The sequence below is a fragment of the Gadus chalcogrammus genome, chromosome 8, assembly GCF_026213295.1.
Source record: "Gadus chalcogrammus isolate NIFS_2021 chromosome 8, NIFS_Gcha_1.0, whole genome shotgun sequence".
NCBI lineage: Eukaryota > Metazoa > Chordata > Actinopteri > Gadiformes > Gadidae > Gadus > Gadus chalcogrammus.
The window spans coordinates 1639571-1657276 of record NC_079419.1 but is presented as its reverse complement, the minus strand read 5'-3'; the positions used below and the strand labels follow the sequence as shown (position 1 = coordinate 1657276).

The following is a 17706-nucleotide window of genomic DNA, read 5'->3' as shown; positions in this document are numbered from 1 at the left end:
ATGGAGACACAACAGTAGCTCAAGGGTGTTATTAAAACCTTGTACAGTCTACCTAACTGGTCTTTAGCCTGCACCTGACGAGAGAGTTTGATAAAGTTTGCCTTTTTTTAATGGCTAAAGAAGTGATACCTGATGAAACTGGTTGACTTGAATGCCCAATGGCATAGGATGAATAAAATGATAGTTAAATTAATTGATGCAATTGAGAATGAGATTGTGCTCTAAACAGAAAGCAACTGCCATCAAGTTCTGTGATTAAACTCCATTCTTGCTATCACTATATCCATGCCATTAAAATGAGCTAAGACTCAATGTCCACAAGTTCAGTCAATTCAAGTTATTGTCAAATGAACAACGGAAAGCGTACTTCTCCTGACAGAAATGAAGCAATTGGTGTCACCTGACATCATTAGTTTATTTCATGCACGTCCTTATGTTTGACTGGCGCTATATCACTAAACTTGTCTTGTTTACCTGTGGCCTATAAGCATTAGCATCCTAATGAATTTTGATTCAGCGAGCAACTAAAGCTAGTTTACGTTAACACTATTTCTCAATGAGCCGTGGTTAGTTGATTAGACATTTCTAGTTGTATTGAGCCATTACATACATAGCACACAGTGAGTAAGCTAGTAACTGTTATTGTCCAAGCTGTACATCACAAACAGACACCAGCAATGCATTTTACACACATCCTCACACCACAATAACAGAGAGCAACACTATGTCACAAGGATAACTAACAATACACCTTACAGACATCGTCACGCAATAATACCAGGAGCTGTCGGACTGACTACACGGTGAGTTCCGACGGAACGGAATGCACCCTGAACCTGGGATGCTGCATTCGGATTGGTTGAGCCCTTGCAGGAAAGGGGAAAGTTGCCTCTTCTGAGAAATGAGTACCAGTTCTGAGGTATGTATCGCTAATCTACCTCATACATCACTTCATTGTTATTCATTTTGGAAGATTCATTTTTTTGTTATTATTTTACAATACAAACTCATAAAAGCATACGACCAGATGATGACTTTACATCAAATCAATTGTAAATTTTAGGTCTAACAAACAGTAAGGATCTTTGGGAGTTTGTCTTTTTATATTTTATCCCCTTCATTCATACTCCTGAAATAACAATAATAGTCGCAACAATACATGTATGGTTGATTATAGTACATGCTAATAAAGAGCGTATACATACAACACAATTTAACAAAAATAAAGAAGATTTAAATGATGGCATAAATGATTGTGAAATGGCACAATCACACACGTCTCAAGGTTCCAGTCTGTTGGCATCCTTAACAGATGAGTAACACTGGAGTGGGAGGTGCATCAGGCCAGAATCATTGTTGAGCTGTGAAACTCTAAGTGTGTATATAGCTTGCTACCTTGACACAGACACAATCAGAAGGCACTATCCTCCCAAACACTAGCTCTCCAAAGGAAAACCTTAGCGATCAACTCCAGGTTAGTCCATGAAAAGCTCTACTAACCTCAACTCTTTCTAGATATGTATCTTTGATTTTACCTTGACTCTACCTATTAAGATATTACTATTATACTTTTATTATTAGATATTATAAGATTGTATGCGTGAGGCATATAAGCACATACTGCATATTGAAACATGTTGCTTGTTGACAGAAGGAAACGTTATCATGGCTTTTCATTTTTTTCTGTCCTGTTCGCCTAAACAGGACTAAGATGGCTCTGAATAATCTGTTCTTGCTGGTTTCCATGGTAATTGTTTGCCTGGCAACTGGCATCCATGGGACTGCACACCTGTCGTTTGTCAACAATTCTGAGGTAAGGTGAAGGGTGGACGCGGGTAGTTATATACAGTACTCTATACAGTAAACTGTATAGAGACCACAGTGACACCAGATCACGACGTTGAAATAATACGACTAGATATAATATGAACTACTTACATGTTCCGTCTTCCTTGGCCAAAATGTCTTGGTTTGAAATGCTACCTTTTCACTTAGAAATGTATTAATTCATCATTAGAGCAGGCTTAATGTCATTTTCCAGTTTTTGATTAACGAATATCGGTCAAATTTTAAATTCTCTCTCTCTCTCTCTCTCTCTCTCTCTCTCTCTCTCTCTCTCTCTCTCTCTCTCTCTCTCTCTCTCTCTCTCTCTCTCTCTCTCTCTCTCTCTCTCTCTCTCTCTCTCTCTCTCTCTCTCTCTCTCTCTCTCTCTCTCTCTCTCTCTCTCTCTCTCTCTCTCTCTCTCTCTCTCTCTCTCTCTCTCTCTCTCTCTCTCTCTCTCTCTCTCTCTCTCATTGGGCCTAACACATTCAGCCAGTTTGAACAGAAGAACACACCAGAATAGGCCGGTTCAGTGAGCAGGATTTGATGCCGCATTCCTACACTTACAAAATGCAATTCAATGTGGAAGTAATCCAAGTATTCAGAATACAATACTCAGATTGAGTGATGAAACGGAATACGTTACATGTTTGGGCATGTATTCTGTAACTGGATAGGCTACATTTTAAAAGTAACCTTCCCAACACTGGTAGCAGGGCACCAGAGAGTGGACTCAATTCTACAACATCTACCCGTTGAAGAAACAAACAAACCACACTAATGATTGCAACTCGTTGTCTCCAATACTCGGCCCGTGAAGTTCCGTGGAGGAAATATTATTTACAACCTGAACAATGTTTCCAGCTGCAGGTCAACATCACGCGGGCCGGTTGTGGTGTGACTAGGGTCTGCGTGGATCAATTGATGAACTGCAACTCATCGATGGAAGGCAGCTGTCTCTTTGCCTCCCTAGAGGTGACGTCCACGACAGCTCCCAACGGTAGCGTCCTGGACATCACGATGCAGGGCACAGCAATGACAAACGAGTCCTACATAGCGATTGCACTCAAACCAAATACGGTAGGGCCTTCATATAACAGCTTCTTCTTTTTTCATAGGGGTGACATTTTCAGTTATACAAGTCAAACAATTGTTGTTGTTGTCGCACGAACATAAACGCACACAAACACACAAATGCGCGCGCACAGACACACAATCAGTATCGGTTGGCAAGCAACGCTGAATGCCGGCCTTTGTCTCCGCTGTGAAATAATTGCTTTGAAACCTACCAACAGTCAGTGACGCTCCAATGCTTTCGTAACTTCTGCTTCAAAAAGTTCAATTATGGTTATAATGTCCCCCCTTCTCACACTTTAGGGAAACACCTCGGTCTTTTTCTGTGGCCGGAATGAAACAGTATTCCGGTTCTTCACCAGAAATCTGACCGGCAGCATGCTCGACATGTTCGTACCATCAGAGACGGTGAGACCTGGCCGTTCACATGTTCACTATCTTTTTGCTTTCTTTTACTGCGCTCACTAAAGCTGTGTATGTTGTTTTATCACTGGATACTTTTCCCCGGTGTCAAGTGGATGAAAAGCATCTGATGCTCAGCGCACTTAAACGGAGGGCAATTGTTTAATGATAGTGACTTGACTCCCATATACAGATAACGAAGCAAATCCTGGGCAACATTACGGGCGATTTGATCCAGTGTCAGTTCACCGTCCCGGACGTCAACGCCTCCCAGGCGAGATCAGCTGACGACACCTTTGTTGTCCAACTCGCAAGAGGAGCGCTAGGACCCTGTAAGTAGGCTTGCAACTGACCACACAGTCTCCTAGTGTTTTTACAGGGACATTAACATGCTTTTTTTTGCAGCTGGGCCAACAGGAACCTTTAGTCCCTCGAGGTCGACAGGGCCTCTCAACCTGGCCAATCCACCAAGCACCGTTTCGACCACAGCGGCTCCAACCACCACAGCGGCTCCAACCACCACAGTGCGTATTTGGGCATGTATTCTGTATTCTGTAACTGGGTAGGCTACATTTTAAAAGTAACCTTCCCAACACTGGTAGCAGGGCACCAGAGAGTGGACTCAATTCTACAACATCTACCCGTTGAAAAAACAAACAAACCACACTAATGAATGCAACTCGTTGTCTCCAATACTCGGCCCGTGAAGTTCCGTGTAGGAAATATTATTTACAACCTGAACAATGTTCCCAGCAGCAGGTCAACATCACGCGGGCCGGTTGTGGTGTGACTAAGGTCTGCGTGGATCAATTGATGAACTGCACCTCATCGGTGGAAGGCAGCTGTCTCTTTGCCTCCCTAGAGGTGACGTCCACGACAGCTCCCAACGGTAGCGTCCTGGACATCACGATGCAGGGCACAGCAATGGCAAACGAGTACATAGCGATTGCACTCAGACCAAATACGGTAGGGCATTCATATAACAGCTTCTTCTTTTTTCATAGGGGTGACATTTCCAGTTATACAAGTCAAACAATTGTTGTGGTTGTCGCACGAACATAAACGCACACAAACACACACGTGCGTGCGCACAGACACACAAAGGAACGAGTAGGCTACAAGGAAATGAAACGGATGCCAAAAGCAGACAAAAAAAATGTGTAAGACAAGACAAAGGCCGGCTTTCAGTATCGCTTGGCAAGCAACGCTGAAAGACGGCCTTTGTCTCCACTGTGAAATAATTGCTTTGAAACCTACCAACAGTCAGTGACGCTCCAATGCTTTAGTAACTTCTGCTTCAAAAAGTTAAATCATGGTTATAATGTCCCCCCTTCTCACACTTTAGGGAACCACCTTGGTCTTTATCTGTGGCCGGGTGAATGCAACAGTATTCCGGTTCTTCGCTGGAAATCTGACCGGCAGCATGCTCAACGTGTCCGTACCATCAGAGACGGTGAGCCCTGGCCGTTCACATGTTCACTATCTTTTTGCTTTCTTCTACTGCGCTCACTAAAGCTTTGTATGTTGTTTTATCACTGGATACTTTTCCCCTGTGTCGAGTGGATGAATAGCATCTGATGCTCGGCGCACTTAAACGGAGGGCAATTGTTTAATGATAGTGACTTGACTCCCATACACAGATAACGAAGCAAATCCTGGGCAACATTAGGGGCGATTTGATCCAGTGTCAGTTCACCGTCCCGAGAGTCAACGCCCCCCAGGCGAGATCAGCTGACGACACCTTTGTTGTCCAACTCGCAAGAGGAGCGATAGGACCCTGTAAGTAGGCTTGCAACTGACCACACAGTCCCCTAGTGTTTTTACAGGGACATTAACATGCTTTTTTTTGCAGCTGGGATGGCAGAAGGACCCTTTAGTCCCTCGAGGACGACAGATCCTCTCAACCTGGCCGATCCAGCAAGCACCGTTTCGACTACAGCGGCTCCAACCACTACAGCGGCTCCAACCACCAGCTCTGGTCCCCCCTCCTTCATACCATCAGGTGAGACACAAAGAGAACGAAAGATGGGCAGTCAGGGAAGTTTAACATGCATTTCCTGAGATTAGTATGAAAATGGCTGAATAAAGAGTAAGATTGGCTGAATAAGAGTATCAATGCGTCTCCCCCCCCTCCCACCAACAGCTTCTCTGCTCTTATGGAGCGTCCTGGCGATGCTGAGAATGTGACTTCTGAGCAAGTGACGACGAGGGGAACACCATGAAGTCGTGCTTGGCTCTCAGTCACACACATCGTCTGCTTCCATCGGACAGGATTCAGATCGCAGCAGTAATGTTTTAAGCAAATTAACAGCCGACAAGCAACGGTGGTTGGTTTTTGATTTTTTTTTTGCTGTCGTTAATTTTTCCGTTTTTTCCTCCTACGGGGGTAACTATATTTAACCCCATGAGAACCGGGAGCCGGGTCTTGTGCTTCACGGGTCACCTCTGGCTCATCCCTCACTCGCATAACAAGCGCTCTCCATTCCATGACTGTGACAATGAAAACAATTGCATAACAATGATGCTCTTTCAGCAGGACCTCAATGCTGACTAAACTGTTGAAGTTACACTATGAAATAAACATTTACCCGTCTCGCTGGATTTCGGAGTTCATTTGAAATGGCAAGCTATTAGCTATAATGTGTCTCCTCTTGTTCCCAATGTAAACTAAAGCTAAAGACCAACAGTTAATAGAATGAGTGAAAGATCCCACTTGAAAACATCAAGTTATAAGTAATTTATAATTTGTTTTTGAAAAACGGTGCTCCGGGATTTCAAATATTTTAGTTTAGACATTTGGGCCAAATGTGCGAAGAGAATAGTGACTACGTCTGAGCCAAACTTAGATTTAACACCGGTCCCGGAACATTTCTGACAAACCAAAATATATTGGATCACGTTTACTACTTATGAAAGGCATCGCAGTTTATTTCAACCAAAAGATAAACTAAGTGTTTTCTTAAATGCACACCTCAGGATTCATTTCCATACCAAAAATAGTCATCAACGAAAGAAAACTCAAATTTTAATATTTATTCTATTAGAGTTCAACTAAGACTGAGTAGTATAAAAAACAGTGACATGAATACATAGAACACACAAAGACAAGTTTACTTAGGATCCAAACAAAGAAAATAACAAAAACATATTCAAAATGCTCCATTTCCTCAAGCCGAGTTGCATTCATGCACTGAAATACAAACCGGTGAACTGGGTTGCCATGAGGATGGGGCCGTCCTGTTTGCACTGAGAGGGAGACAACAAAATGCCACAGTACAAACACACACACACACCTAAGAAACCTATGGCTAGCTTACTCCTATTATTAGGTAGACACTGGACAACGGTCAATCAAAAATCAGTAAAAGTAGCAACGAATCAAACCCAAGGCGTGTCTGGGATATCGACACAACATTGCAGTGTGAACGTGGAGGGAGGTGGGTGTGTGTATGTATGTGGAGGGGGGGGGGGGGGGTTACACCATGCATTATTCTATGCATTTTTGTAGCCGTAATTAAAACTGTCCCAAGTTTCTTTCCGCTCGTGTGCCACGCCGCCGTCACGTCTTAGGAGTCGTCTTCGCCGTTGGCGCTGTCGTCATCGTCCACGTGCTCCCCTTCCTCTTCCTCCTCCTCGTCCTCTTCCTCATCACGCCCTTGGCTCTTCACCTGGAGGAGAGAGCTCGTTTAAAGGTTGTCCAGGGTGCAGCCAGGACGACGCACGCCTGCACGTCGTGTGTGTGAGACAGACACACAGAAGGGCCTTTTGGGTACAACTACGGTTCTAGTAAACGTAATAAAAAGTGTAATTCGAGGGAGAACGACGACGTTGTTCATCAGATTTGATTCCTCGAAGACAGTTGAACCTGTGCTTGCACTCTGCTCTCTCATCATCATTCAGTCGACCTCACCTCCTCTTCCTCCTCCTCCTCCAGCAGATCGGCCTCGTCTTCGTCGTCGTCGTCCGAGTCGTTCGTGTCCTGGCACTCGCGGTCCCGCTTGAGGCTCTCCTGCTTCTTGGCGCTGGGGTGGGGGGGCGAGGCCACCTCCCCGGGCTCCGCCATGGCGCTCTTGGAGTCTGCGCAAACGAGAACATACGACCCCGGGGTGACCGGGAGAGATGGAACCATGAACATCCATTTCATAAAAAAAAGGCATTTCTCAAACGAAACATATCAAAGTAGAGAGAAGGAGGCCGACAATAGTGTTCAATGAAGGCCCCAGATCCGGTAAGGGGGACATCAACTATAGTGGTTTCATTGAATAACTCAATTAATCGTTACATTTCCTCGAGACTTGACTGGGCTACTGTATGTGACCCTAGTTCTTCAGTGTTATGTTCAAGCTTGTTTTTCCAGTCAAGAGTGCACCTCAGGCCTTCAAGTTTAGAGGAAGAACCTGGCTGATGTACCGATGGTGTGAACGATTTAAGAGGACTACCAGGAAACATCTGTACCAAGTTGGAACGCTATATCACAACAACATTGAATGAACAATGGCTTGGGAATTCTGCCAGGTCTATCAGTCAGTCAATCAATGAGTCAACATAGCAAAAGGTGCCATGGTGATGAAAAGGTGTTTGATGGACTAGATTAAATTGATCTTTTTGATTTAAAGGGGACATAGTATACCACCAGGTGTGAGTGTGATTAGCCTTACAATCTGTTTCGAAAATCTGCCCCAAATGACATCACTAGTAGGTGTGTCCACCTAGATCTGTGCTGGATAGATCAGTCTACCAGCCTACCCAGTGGACTGAAGTAAACGTTGCTCATCTATCCAGCGCAGATCTATGTGGACACACACACTAGTGATGTCATATGGGGCAGATTTTCTAAATGGCTTGTAAGGCTAATCACACTCACACCTGGTGGTATAATATGTCCACTTTAACATCAAGGCATCACCATGACGTAAACAAAGTGACACGCTAGCATCCCGATCCCCCCTCCGGCCAGCAGGGGGCAGCAGAGCCCCGCATGGGCGCTCAGAACAGGCTTACCCGACTTCTTGCAGTGGTCCTTCTCCATGCGCTCCAAGCTCTCCAACAGGTAGTCCACCTTGTGTTTGATTTGGCTCAACTCCCGCTTGATCGTCTGCAGCTCGTCCATTTTCACTGGGAGGGGAAGAGAAGAAGCCTGCTATTAGGATGATACAGTAAAACAATCATAACATTAAAAATATTGGTAAAACATTTACATCCCCACGACAAGTCTTAGTAGTAACGACGCAAGATGATGACAAAAGGGGATTTTTCTTGGAATACGAATCAATAACTTTTTAATCAATAAAACATCAGATCTATGGACAGAACCTATCCTCCATCAACATGGGGTTTGTCTCCACGTTCAAGACCGAAGGAATGAACGCTACCGACGACGTCATTAGTCATTAGCCCCACCAGCTGGGCGACGTCAGAGTTACGTTGAATTTTATTTTTGTATTCTTTTTGTGGCTTTAAATACAGCCCCTTGATAAATTTAATTACTAACTGTACGTTAAAAAGTATTTCTGCTCAATTTAAAAAGGTTGAATCTCCTCGTGACTGAATGTTTGTATACAGGCTTGATTCACTTTTTTCTGTGGAGAACCAGCGCCTTGAACATTTACTACAGCGTTCCTACAGCTCGATGCGGTTTCGCAGTGACACCGTCTTTACGGAGATATTCCTGAGGCCTAAAAAATGTTTTGTTCGGTTCCGGTTTCCAACCAACCCTGTCAATTTATGTGCGACCCAAATTATTTAATGAGCTTTAAATTTTTTATTTTTTTTTTAAATCTAGTTTTTAAATGAAAACAACCTACCTATCATTCGCTGCGGCTGGAAAAAAAATAAAAAAAATAAAATAAATTCCCTACCTACCCATGACCTCAACTGACAACCAACAGGAACCAAACTTTTTTTTTTTTTTTTAGGCCTGAACCGCATAAAACGAGACCGGATCGCTTCGGCTCCGTGTGGACGGGGCCTAGATCTGCCCCGTTTCCATAAATGCTTCTGAATGTGCCCTGGGCCAGAGGGGCGTACCGAGGCTGCTGGGCGGCGGGGGGGCCACGGGGCTCGGGCCCTGGCTGGCCCGCGTGGACGACGGCCTCTGGCCGCTCTTGGACGAGGAGAAGCCGGTCTTGGTGCGCCGGCTGCCCCCCCCCCCGCTGCTGACGCTGACCCGGGGCCGCTTGGACGGGATGACGGCCCGCGAGAGGGGGGGCGGGGGCGGCGGGGGCACACGGGACGGGTACGAGTACACCCTGGGGGAGGGGGATCCACACACACACACACACACACACACACACACACACACAAAACAGTTTAGAAAAGTCATCCATTAAAGGACAGCATTGGGCGTGGCCCCATTTCTGCTAAATAGTTTATAGTTCGAGGTAAACGTCCCTTATGGCACGGTAGCAAGGACACAAAATAGCAATTCAAAAGTATTCTTCAGTGATTATTCTGCTTAACTTAACTAAGCTTTTGCCAGTCAGTTGACCAGTATGAGAGTTTAAAGAACAACGAACGCCTCAATGCAGAGGCGCTAGTACAGTCGTCTCTAAACTAGAGGGGGCACGTCCTTTTATGAAGGAGGTCCGTGCCCGAGCCCGGGGGAAGCCGCGTGGCGCTGGAGCCCACCTGTCGTAGTAGTCCCTCTGGAAGTCGTAGTCGAGGTCAAACGAGGAGCTGCTGCACGGGAGGAAAGGGAACACGGTTTGTTGTTGTTGTTGTTGTGATACATTAAACATTCCTCACAGCATTTTCTTTGGGCTTTTTTCTTCTGCAATGCATGACCAGCTGCCATGGTTCTGTTAGAGTTCAAAGTGCAGGCGGTGTCCAAAGGCATCTGAAACGTATTCCACCGGCGTCATGGCGGGACTGACCTGTACATGTCTCCCGCTGAGCGCTTGGTGGTCTTTGACCGGTGGGGCTTCGGCTCTCCGGCCAGGTTGATGTCTAAAAGCCCCAAACAAGAAAACAGTCACCCCATGTGCCACTAGAGAACCTCCTTCTTGAAAACAAACAACAAAAAAAATCGATAGTGTGCAAACTTAGTAAGGCAGGTCATTAGGAACGCCACAAACAAAACAATCTTTGCATCAGCTAATCGGAAGACAACAAAGTGTGCTCAAAACTCACCACTCAGAGTTCCCCTAGACTCTGCATAGCCTCCCCCTCGTACTTATGTATGTTGTACGTCCTGGCACTTAATGCATGCACTTATTGAATGTCGTATTTAGTTAAAGTACTTAGTTGTGTAGCATCTTAACCTAGCTATCTCTGTTGTATACAAGGAATGGGTTAACGATATATCGTTTCACTTTCTTATGACAAATTTATTTATTGTAAGTGGCTTCTGACCAAAGCCTCTGATAAACGCCCTGAATGTAAATGCACTGCGTGGCGTAGACTCACCCAGGACCTGTCCCACGATCATGCGTCCGTCCTCGCTGCCCACGGCGTTGCGGGCGTTCCTCTCGTTGGCGTACTGGACGAAGGCGAAGCCCTTGTGCACCGAGCAGCCCACGATCTTGCCGTACTTGGCGAAGATGGCCTCCACGTCGGCCTTGGTGACCAGCAGCGTGTTCAGGTTGCCGATGAAGACGCGGGAGTTGATGGAGCGCGGGTCGTTCTTGTTGGTGACGTTGCTGGCCATCAGCGCCGAGGTGGTGGGCGAGCGGCTAGAGCCGCACACAGGTACAGGAAGAGACGCACACAGGTACAGGAAGAGACGCACACAGGTACAGGAAGAGACGCACACAGGTACAAGACACAACAGGGGGAAGAGAGAGACAACAGGGGGAAGAGAGAGACAACAGGGGGAAGAGAGAGACAACAGGGGGAAGAGAGAGACAACAGGGGGAAGAGAGAGACACAACAGAGGGAAGCGAGAGACGCATCATCAATATGGATAAGGGCATAATGACTCCTGTTTGAAACAGCCACAAGCATGTTTACAACAGAATTAAAGTGTGCTAGCAGGTTTGCATCGCTGCTGAGCCCAGCGGATGTAGACTGGCGATGCCCAAAAAAAAACGTCTAAGCCCCATAGTTGAACATTAATGATTGTAGAATGTAAAAAGGGGATTGTCCCATTTATGCTTTCATGTGATGCGTTGGTGATTATACATGACCACTGAGGCCAAAGGTGTCATGGAGGAAGGGGCTACCTGGACTCCAGTATCGTGAAATACTCCACCAGGACCACTGCCCTGGTGCTGAACAGAACCCATGGCAGTGTGTGCTGGTTGGTTAAACTGCTACAATACAGCCTCCATATGGCTTCTGTTGCTTACTAATTCTCCTAGGAGACAAACGGGTTCCGTCCAATAATATAAAATACTAACTAGTCAAACAAAAGCCAGAAAACATTCAACAGTTGGCCAGCCATTGAACAGACAGCAGCGCTGTGACATGATCACATCACTCACTCCATAGTGTCCGTTGGGTGGTCCGCCGTCTTGTCCGTCTGTCCGTCTGTGAGGGGGTCACAGTGCTGGGGCCCTCTGCAATAACCGGCCTCGCCCTCTCAAGAGTTGAGCTTCGCCCGTCCTTCACACTGAGGCAACAAGAAGACACGGCTCCAGTCAGGCGTTTACAGGGTCAACAGGGTCCACCCAGGCTTACCTGAGACACAGGGATATGCACCTACAGGTCTCAGCGATGGGGTATAGCAGAAGTCCCCCATGGGGCTGAGATGTAGCTGCATCCCATAATACGCTAACGTTTACAGCCTGCATTTAGGTCACTTTTATATCTTGATTGACACATTTTCCCATCTTTAGAAATGAATACAGTAAACATCCATCGAGTTGCTTGGAATATGCAATAATGACCGAGTTCGCATGTCTTATGTAAGGATCTGCATCTATACACACACACACACACATTTCTGAAGCAAAAAGCTTATTAGTCGTTTTTTACTAATCCAAATGGTCCCTAATTTTGTAGTTGCATAAACAAGTGTTTGGAAGTTTAGCATGATTCCATTAATTTCCAACATTTAAAAAAAGCTTTGTTTGGCCATGTACTACCAATGCTTTAACATTAAATAAATGTATTTGCCTTAGTTTGACGCATGTCTGGTACAATGGTGATAGACCAATCCATGGTTCCATGATTAAACGTCACTATTCATTAAGATATTCAGAAAACCAGACATTAACATTATCAAAACCATGACGGCAGGTGAAAGGTGTTAATCATGACGTGTAACACAATATATTAGAATATATCAAATATTTAGAATGAAAGCTACCATAGTAAAACAATGCACTCCCAACAATGATGGAAGGGTTGCACAAATGTTCTGAATAATACTTTAGCATCCGGATTCATCCACGTTTGATAAGGTTTTTCAAAGAGATTCATCCATATTAGACCTTAATTGGGTAAAATCAGTAAGAAAGCTGCGGACTTTTCTCCTGAGGCTAAATTAGCGGTTGTCACTCTTTTTAAACTTTATAATAATTAGAATTGTTTTACAATGTATTAATCTAAAAGGATCCCATTGAAACTAGTGTACAATCGCTGTGAAGATGTATGCAGCATGGTAGAGTGGGTGGAGTTATGTTTGCATGTGATTTATCAATATGAACAGGTAATTCCAAATTGAGACAATGAACCCCCATCCATTTATTGATTCTAAATTCTTGCTCAATCTACATTTTAAGCGTCTGCTTTACTTGCATATTCAATTATATAAAAAGGTCAACGCCACCAATACTTGCTAATTTTCAATATTCAAAGTTTTGGCACAACAGCAAAGATAAAACGCATGATACTTTTTCAGAATCGTACACCTTTAATTCATATTTTTGGGGGAATATGCAACAATACGGGGGCCAATCCCGGCGCAATTCCCTTAGTCTAGCAGCATCATCAACAGCATAGCAATTAATATCTGAAATGATCTTCACACAAAAAGAGCTCACCTAATGAAATGACAGTGCTCAAAAAAGGTGCCATCGAAAAATATCTTATTTGCGCCATAAGATTATCCGCACAAGAGCTACATCTCCAGACAAACCCAGTCCGAAGGCCCCGGATCTGCCCCGGGGAGCTTGGCCAGGCCACCGACCATTTAGCGACAAACTAATAAACGTCGATTTATTTCATTGGAAAAACATGTCTCCACAATACTGACAAAGCATGCATGCGCTGATCCTACGATTAACAACGGGGGGGGGGGGGGCGAGTAGTATCCGTTTAAAAAGAAACAACCAAGCCTCTACGGTAGCGGGCGGCGGGGCTCCAAAATGCACCAAAAACAATGGGCTCCAAAATCTTCTCAAAAGCTGTCATAAAATATAAACTTGAATGCTTGCAAAAGTAAAGAAAATGGCAACTGAGCAGTGTCCAAAATTTTAAAATGATCAAAACCAATGTTCATATTTTGCGCAGGATGAGGATGTCGGTGCATATAGCCATTAACCGCTAGCTGCGAGCTCGCTAACCAGCCCGCACATTGCGTTATTTCCATTTGTAAGACAAAAAGCATCGTTGAAAAAAAACAAAATCCAAAAACAAAGTAAAGGGAGGAAAAATGAAAAACGTCTGCAATCAAAATACTCACCAAGAGCTTTAAGAGTAAAATGCCTGCTTTCGGTAAAATCGTTTAAATTGTGCTAGGTCGTTCTTTTGTAACAAGAACAGCGCGACCCTCGTACTGAGTGGGAGCTAGCTTTCTTCTAGCCACGGAGCTAAGGCATCTGGCAATGGCGCAGTTTACACGGCGTGCTCGTTATCTCCCCCCAAGCGGTCCAGATAAGCGGGGTTTCCCATCCACCAATGCATCACATCCACATGGGATCGATCAGTCGTTTTTTACTCCGTATCTAAAACATGCACAGCATTCCAGATTAGTGTGAGCAGCACATTTAGCACATTATTACCACTAATCCCTTTGTGGGTTTGAATTTACTATAAAGTATAAACTACTAAACTATTTTTTGTTATTGTGTTATTTTGGTTATTGTGTTATTTTGTTTCGCTTTTTCGTTATATGAGATAATAGGCATGTTAACTTGAAAGGGTTATCGATTATCATTTCCCATTCATACTCGTATAATAAGATATTGTTAATTATTTTTGCAGAGTGTACTGATACAACGACGTACAGATCGTCCTGCACAGACAGCAGCCCCGTCCCCGTGTAGGCAGTAGAGCACCGCCTGTTGACCTTACTCCACCAAACCAGCAGAGGGCAGTAAGGTACTGGTTTAAAAATGTATCAAACCTACACTAAATGCACGGATGCAAAGCCATTTGTCTGGACCCAAATGGAAGACAATCCCAAAGATAAAGTTTTATCTTTGGGATTGTTTTTGCTTTATTGTTTTATCTTTATTATTTCTGACAATCAATCAACTAACTAACAACCGCACGTTGTAATTTATCATGGTAAGTAGTGCTATTATGTCCACATTAGTGGTAAGCGAAAGCTATTACGTCCATTGTAATGTCATTGTTGGCTTCATTGTAATTTAATAATTTAATTACAATCGCTGCAGCGGACTATATTATTTCCATTTCGTATTTCCAACAATTTGCCATTTGAAACAAGGTGTTGTGTGGTCCGTACGTGTAGCCTGCACGTCCTATCAGTGGGGCGGCGGGGGGGGGGGGGGGGGGCTGGTAGACCTCCTCGGTATCCATCTCAAACTGTAGCGTGTAAACCTACAGTACAAGAGATCACGTGAGGCATAAAGTAGCCTAGCGGACCGTGAGAGAGTGGGCTTTGAGTACAGCAGCGCATTACGCAGTGCCAGCCATGAACCCAGTGCAATGAAACTCGCTTTTCGCGGCGCGAATCATACCTGTCCCAACATCTGTAAGTAGCCTGTGCGCAAACCTACTTATTTACGTTTTGTTTTTCGGTTAAGATGATGATTTTGTTGTGTCAATCGTTCGAATGACGGGTAGAAGGGCATTAGGGGACAAGTCGAATCATTGGCTACTACGACACCTCATTAATTAGGTATCATATTCCTAATTAGGCTGCCCATTGAGAAGTACCTGAATGTGGATTAGACTATCGACTATCAAAATAACGTCTATGTGATGAACATATCGGATGGACACATAAAGAGTCTTGAATTAGAGTGCCCATGCTTCTGCTAACAGCATGTTATTGTTTTATTGCTGTTTTCTTAATTAGTTGATTAATTGTTCGTTGTGCGTGCGCAGTGACGCTTTTCTCGCGCTATTGCGTGTCAAGGCGAAATGTCAATAAACATTTTTCGTGACATTTTCCATAACAGAAAAAAAACTTTTTCCGAAACCGAAAAAACGTAGATTTTACATCGTTCCGTTCTGTCATTTTCTGCACTTTAAATTTTTGTTGTGTAACAAGTTACACAACAACATGTTTTGATTGTGCAACGAGTTGTACAGAAGGGTAATCAATACACTATAGTGAACACCTCCAACAAGTAAAGTCGCGGAGATGATGCACCCCCCGTCGTCCCGACCCATCCCCTACGGGGTCATCCTTTCCACTGCGTTTCTCCTCTCTCTCTGATTTATGTAATGGAGTTGGAATGAAAGCGCGACGCAGGGGGTGGAAATATGGACTTACTGAGCGTCCTGCAGATGCGAGGCTTGTTTGAATCATTACTCTCGTCCTATCACTGACATGGAACCTATGCTGGGAAATTCCCCTAGGATGGATCTGGTTTGAGACTACCGTAATGTTCTCGTTACTCAAATTTGTATCTGGGGGATGTGCGTGTGTGTTTGTGTGTGCGCGTGTGCGTGTGTGTGAAGGAGACAGTGCAAGAGAGAGAGAGAGAGAGAGAGAGAGAGAGAGAGAGAGAGACACAGACAGAAAGATACTGTTTGTGTGTGTGTGTGTGTGTGTGTGTGTGTGTGTGTGTGTGTGTGTGTGTGTGTGTGTGTGTGTCTGTGTGTGTGTGTGTGTGTGTGTGTGTGTGTGCGTGTGCGTGTTTCCGTGTGTGTGCGTGTGTCCGTGTGTGTATGTGTCCGTGTGCGTGTGTCCGTGTGTGTGCGCGTGTGTTTGTGTGGATGCATGAAAGAGAAAGTGCATTCCCATTTGCCTTGATTCTTTGTTGACATAGATGCTTCTAAGCTTTTGTCACGGAAATAACAGCTTAGTATTTAGTCCAGTCAGCCTCACTAGGTAGGCACCACCTCCACGTCCCATCCCGTTGTAATGGCAGCACCAGAAGAGGAGCCTATTTTTCTTAAATCTCATCGTTGAGCTTAAACAATATTTTTGACTTTTTCCCCATGTAGCCTACATTTCATTTTGAAATGATTTATAGTTACCTAGGAAGAGAACATACTTGAATATTTCAGAAAAATATTTTCATTGGCCACCGTTACTATTTTGCAACATCCAAAAGTGACACAACTGAATATTATGACTTATTCATAAGCTGCCAGATAGAGGTTGTGTTCATTGTGCGTGCCAATGTGTGTGTTTTTTTAAGCCTTTTCAATCGCAGAAATATTTTCAAACCCTCAGAACACTTAAATTCAGTCAGCCTCACTCATCGGGGCTATTGTCAACAGTTTACAAGGAGGTGAGTGCAAGTGCGTGTGTGTCTGTGAGCGTGTGATAAGTATTATATTATATAAGTATAGATTGATAAATGTAGTTTGGGCTCTTTGAACGCTATGGACATTTCTTATTTGAACTAAATTGTACCAGTAATATTTTTTTGCTTTAATCACTATTTTGACAGTGATGTCACCAAAACAGTATACTAACTAACTCCTAACAGCCATTAAACCACATAGAAGGGTCTCACCTCACGGCGCACGCGTTTGTGAAACAAACCTCTCCCATGGTAGTAGTTATGCATGTGTCCAGCCTTGGCCCTTTTGTTAGGGGGGATTTCTTGAACAGCTACCGAAGGTCATTGAGTCTCTGACGGTCTGGCAACCAACATTCATTATGTTTCAGCTTTTGACAACCGGAGGCGAGAGAGAGAGAGAGAGAGAGAGAGAGAGAGAGAGAGAGAGAGAGAGAGAGAGAGAGAGAGAGAGAGAGAGAGAGAGAGAGAGAGAGAGAGAGAGAGAGAGAGAGAGAGAGAGAGAGAGAGAGAGAGAGAGAGAGAGAGAGAGAGAGAGAGAGAGAGAGAGAGAGAGAGAGAGAGAGAGAGAGAGAGAGAGCAATCTTCATGCAGAAGAACTACATCTGCATCTTAAAGTTGGCCATTGTTACAGGAAATCCAATGACTCTGCAGTCTTTTGGGGTTCTGATTCAGATGCATGGGGATAGAAACCTGAGGGGGGGGGGGCGCTTTGTGATGGTCAAAGAAGACATTTCCAGTGTGGGGTCAAATACGTGAAAACGCATAATGTTGTACTGCATGATGAAGTAAGTGTTAGACCTACGATTGCCCTCGTCTTTGAGAGTAACTCAAATGGGATTGAAGATTCCTGAGGACTGTC

The 17706-nt window shown here is 44.4% G+C and overlaps 3 protein-coding genes across 6 annotated transcripts in view; 2 read left to right on the top strand and 1 right to left on the bottom strand.

Moving 5' to 3' along the window:
- The first annotated feature begins 1365 nt into the window (after positions 1-1365).
- On the top strand, positions 1366-6015 carry LOC130387737 (mucin-5AC-like). Of its 2 annotated transcripts, none has more exons than XM_056596979.1 (11): positions 1366-1474; positions 1705-1813; positions 2686-2901; positions 3199-3303; positions 3491-3629; positions 3703-3821; positions 4051-4263; positions 4643-4750; positions 4938-5076; positions 5150-5299; positions 5441-6015. In XM_056596979.1, the coding sequence occupies exons 2-11, from the start codon at positions 1712-1714 to the stop codon at positions 5482-5484; spliced, it is 1335 nt and encodes a 444-aa protein (XP_056452954.1). In that variant the 5' UTR covers positions 1366-1474; positions 1705-1711; the 3' UTR covers positions 5485-6015. The 2 variants fall into 2 exon arrangements, with proteins under 2 accessions (XP_056452954.1, XP_056452955.1); XM_056596980.1 differs by having other exon boundaries at positions 4054-4263; positions 5441-5972.
- LOC130387738 (heterogeneous nuclear ribonucleoprotein C-like) lies at positions 5797-14052 on the bottom strand. Of its 3 annotated transcripts, none has more exons than XM_056596983.1 (9): positions 13862-14052; positions 11718-11845; positions 10702-10934; positions 10170-10242; positions 9925-9975; positions 9325-9545; positions 8299-8412; positions 7208-7374; positions 5797-6965 (listed from the first exon to the last, which is right to left on the bottom strand). In XM_056596983.1, the coding sequence occupies exons 2-9, from the start codon at positions 11720-11722 to the stop codon at positions 6864-6866; spliced, it is 966 nt and encodes a 321-aa protein (XP_056452958.1). In that variant the 5' UTR covers positions 11723-11845; positions 13862-14052; the 3' UTR covers positions 5797-6863. The 3 variants fall into 3 exon arrangements, with proteins under 3 accessions (XP_056452958.1, XP_056452957.1, XP_056452956.1); XM_056596982.1 differs by having other exon boundaries at positions 9925-9972; positions 10702-10967; positions 13862-14051; XM_056596981.1 differs by having other exon boundaries at positions 5802-6965; positions 10702-10967; positions 13862-14049.
- Positions 14053-14934: 882 nt separating this feature from the next.
- Positions 14935-17706, top strand: part of LOC130387144 (zinc finger protein GLIS1-like) — a 19938-nt gene continuing 17166 nt past the window's right edge. The window contains exon 1 of the mRNA XM_056596137.1: positions 14935-15118. The gene's annotated coding sequence lies outside the window, so the exon portion shown is untranslated. The remainder of the gene's footprint in view (positions 15119-17706) is intronic.

Coding starts and splice junctions, on each gene's coding strand:
- LOC130387738 (XM_056596981.1), bottom strand. Junction 9,976..10,169: donor TCAGCGGGAGACATGTACAG/GTCAGTCCCGCC, acceptor CCTCCCGTGCAG/CAGCTCCTCGTTTGACCTCG. Junction 6,966..7,207: donor AGGAGGAGGAGGAAGAGGAG/GTGAGGTCGACT, acceptor TCTCTCCTCCAG/GTGAAGAGCCAAGGGCGTGA.
- LOC130387737 (XM_056596979.1), top strand. CDS start 1,712: ATGGCTCTGAATAATCTGTTCTTGCTGGTTTCCATGGTAATTGTTTGC. Junction 3,304..3,490: donor TGTTCGTACCATCAGAGACG/GTGAGACCTGGC, acceptor TCCCATATACAG/ATAACGAAGCAAATCCTGGG. Junction 5,300..5,440: donor CCCCTCCTTCATACCATCAG/GTGAGACACAAA, acceptor TCCCACCAACAG/CTTCTCTGCTCTTATGGAGC.